The sequence below is a fragment of the Drosophila subobscura genome, chromosome A, assembly GCF_008121235.1.
Source record: "Drosophila subobscura isolate 14011-0131.10 chromosome A, UCBerk_Dsub_1.0, whole genome shotgun sequence".
Classification (NCBI taxonomy): domain Eukaryota; kingdom Metazoa; phylum Arthropoda; class Insecta; order Diptera; family Drosophilidae; genus Drosophila; species Drosophila subobscura.
This window is the reverse complement of record NC_048530.1, coordinates 12,497,857-12,500,055: the sequence shown is the minus strand read 5'-3', so window position 1 is coordinate 12,500,055 and position 2,199 is coordinate 12,497,857. Positions and strand designations below refer to the sequence as shown.

Below are 2,199 nucleotides of genomic sequence, written 5' to 3'. Positions count from 1 at the left end.
ATGGATTTATTTCCAAAAAATATATACTGGAGCATATGGCACGATGTCTTCCGATCCTCAAACAATAACCCCATCTCGGACTTTCATTCCTTTCACATTATCAAAGGGAACTTATGGCCCATGGCTCTCGGGGTCTGGCTGGTTTTGATAACAACAAAACCGCGAGGTGGAGGAGGGGAACGGGGCAGTGTGTACATCTGTTACCAGCAGACGCTGCCGAATCGTATGACCAGCTAAAAGGGGGGACACGTCATCCCTTGAATCGCAGAGAGAGAGAGAGAGAGAGAGTCAGAGCGGCAGAGCCAGATAAGCAACGAAACAAATAAAACCCACTCCACTGCACAGAGCGCCACTCAGTTGTTTGTCAGTCGCGAAAGAACATGGAACGTTGGCAGAATCGTGTGGCAGTGATAAGTGGCGCCAGTTCGGGCATTGGGGCCGCCTGTGCCCGACTGCTGGTGGCCGCCGGCCTTCAGGTGGTGGCTCTGGCCCGGCGCACCGAACGCTTGGAACAGCTGCGCCAATCGCTGCCACTGGAGCAGCAGAGGCTCTTCCATCAGCGCACGTGCGATGTCTCGCAGGAGTCGCAAGTGAATGGCACCTTCGAGTGGATCGAACGGGAGCTGGGCGGCATTGATGTGCTGATCAATAATGCGGGCATTGTTCTGGGCGGCCAGCTGATCGACATGCCCACCCAGGAGATCAGCAATGTCCTGCAAACGAATCTCATGGGCAGCATCTACTGCACCAAGCTGGCCACCAGCAGCATGCGCCGTCGACAGGTTCCCGGACATTTGTTCTTTGTGAACAGCACCGCTGGTTTGGGTGGCTACAAGCCAGATCCTGTCGACGAGAGCCTCAATGCCTACACCCCCAGCAAATTCGCTCTCACGGCTGTACACGAAATATGCAGACAGGAGCTCATCGCACATAAATCCAAGATCAAGACAACGGTGAGATCAACAAATCGATTACATCCATAATTCTAATATAAGTTTTGGACTGAAATGTTTGTCATTTTCAAGTGATTAACGAATGAAATTAGCCATTACATGATCATTTTGGATTGTGGTGAATATTTAATGGGTTTAAGTGGTTGGAAATATTTTATTTGAAATTATATTTGAGTTGATAAACTGGGATTATTTCTTGAATTACATAAATTTGTAGATTCTTCTTTACAGTTTCTCCATTGGAGATGTCAAGATAAAGCCCGGGTTTCCTTCCTTTAACATAGACATTTCCCAGCAGTGACAAATGCAAATTGATTTAATTAAATCTCATTCTTTTTCCTCGTTTCCCCTCCCTTTTTCTGAGTTTCCCCAATAGATTTCGTCCTCAAAATCATTTTCAGTGGCAACATTTTTCCCAAAGATACTGAATTCTGTAATTTTTAACCGAATCCTAAATTCAAACCCTTCGATTTTCTTCCTTATTTGCAGAGCATCAATCCCGGTTGGGTGGCCACCGAAATCGTGCCAGACGAAACCAAAGAAAAGCTGGGCGATGTGATACTCCAGGCGGACGATGTGGCCCAGGCAGTGCTCTATGCCCTCTCCACGCCGCCCCATGCCCAGGTGGAGCAGATAACGCTGCGAGCCGTTGGCGAATACTTTTGATAACACACAGAGCCCCCCAACCCCCTTACTGATAACAGATTAAGCCACGGACCAGCCCACTCCGTAGTGGTTGTAAGCACTGTAATCGACACTCAATGGCAATCAAATAAACGAAACAGAGGAGGGGAACGACCTCAGATACAGATACAAACACAGATACAGAAATTCAAGTGGAGGGAGAAGAGAGGAGTGCCCTACATTTTCCCACTCTCACTCTCTCTCCTCGTTTGCATTTCGTTTTATTTTTATTGTAACTGTTATGATTATTCGACGGTCTCGACTGTTTGGCCTTTCGGTTAGTCAACAAATCTGTGGCACCATAAATAATTCAGTTTTTTATAAATTAATAAACGACCCACAAAATGGCCCACAAATCGATGCCATGCCGAATACAATATTTGCTTGGGACTCGATGAAAAATTCAAACGTCAATTGTTTTTGGGGCGATTAAACAAAGGCACAAAAGAATGGCTGCAAAAACCACAGAAATCATTCGTGGATTTTGTATGTCAATGGAGCAGGGACATAAAAATATCTAAATGAAAATATGAATAGTTTCGGAAGATATTTGTATGGAGGA

The 2,199-nt window shown here is 46.0% G+C and overlaps 1 protein-coding gene across 1 annotated transcript; it reads left to right on the top strand.

Moving 5' to 3' along the window:
• Positions 1–351: 351 nt before the first annotated feature.
• On the top strand, positions 352–1,774 carry LOC117903647 (farnesol dehydrogenase). Its single transcript, XM_034815948.1, has 2 exons — positions 352–953; positions 1,443–1,774. The coding sequence occupies exons 1-2, from the start codon at positions 381–383 to the stop codon at positions 1,617–1,619; spliced, it is 750 nt and encodes a 249-aa protein (XP_034671839.1). The 5' UTR covers positions 352–380; the 3' UTR covers positions 1,620–1,774.
• Positions 1,775–2,199: the final 425 nt, after the last annotated feature.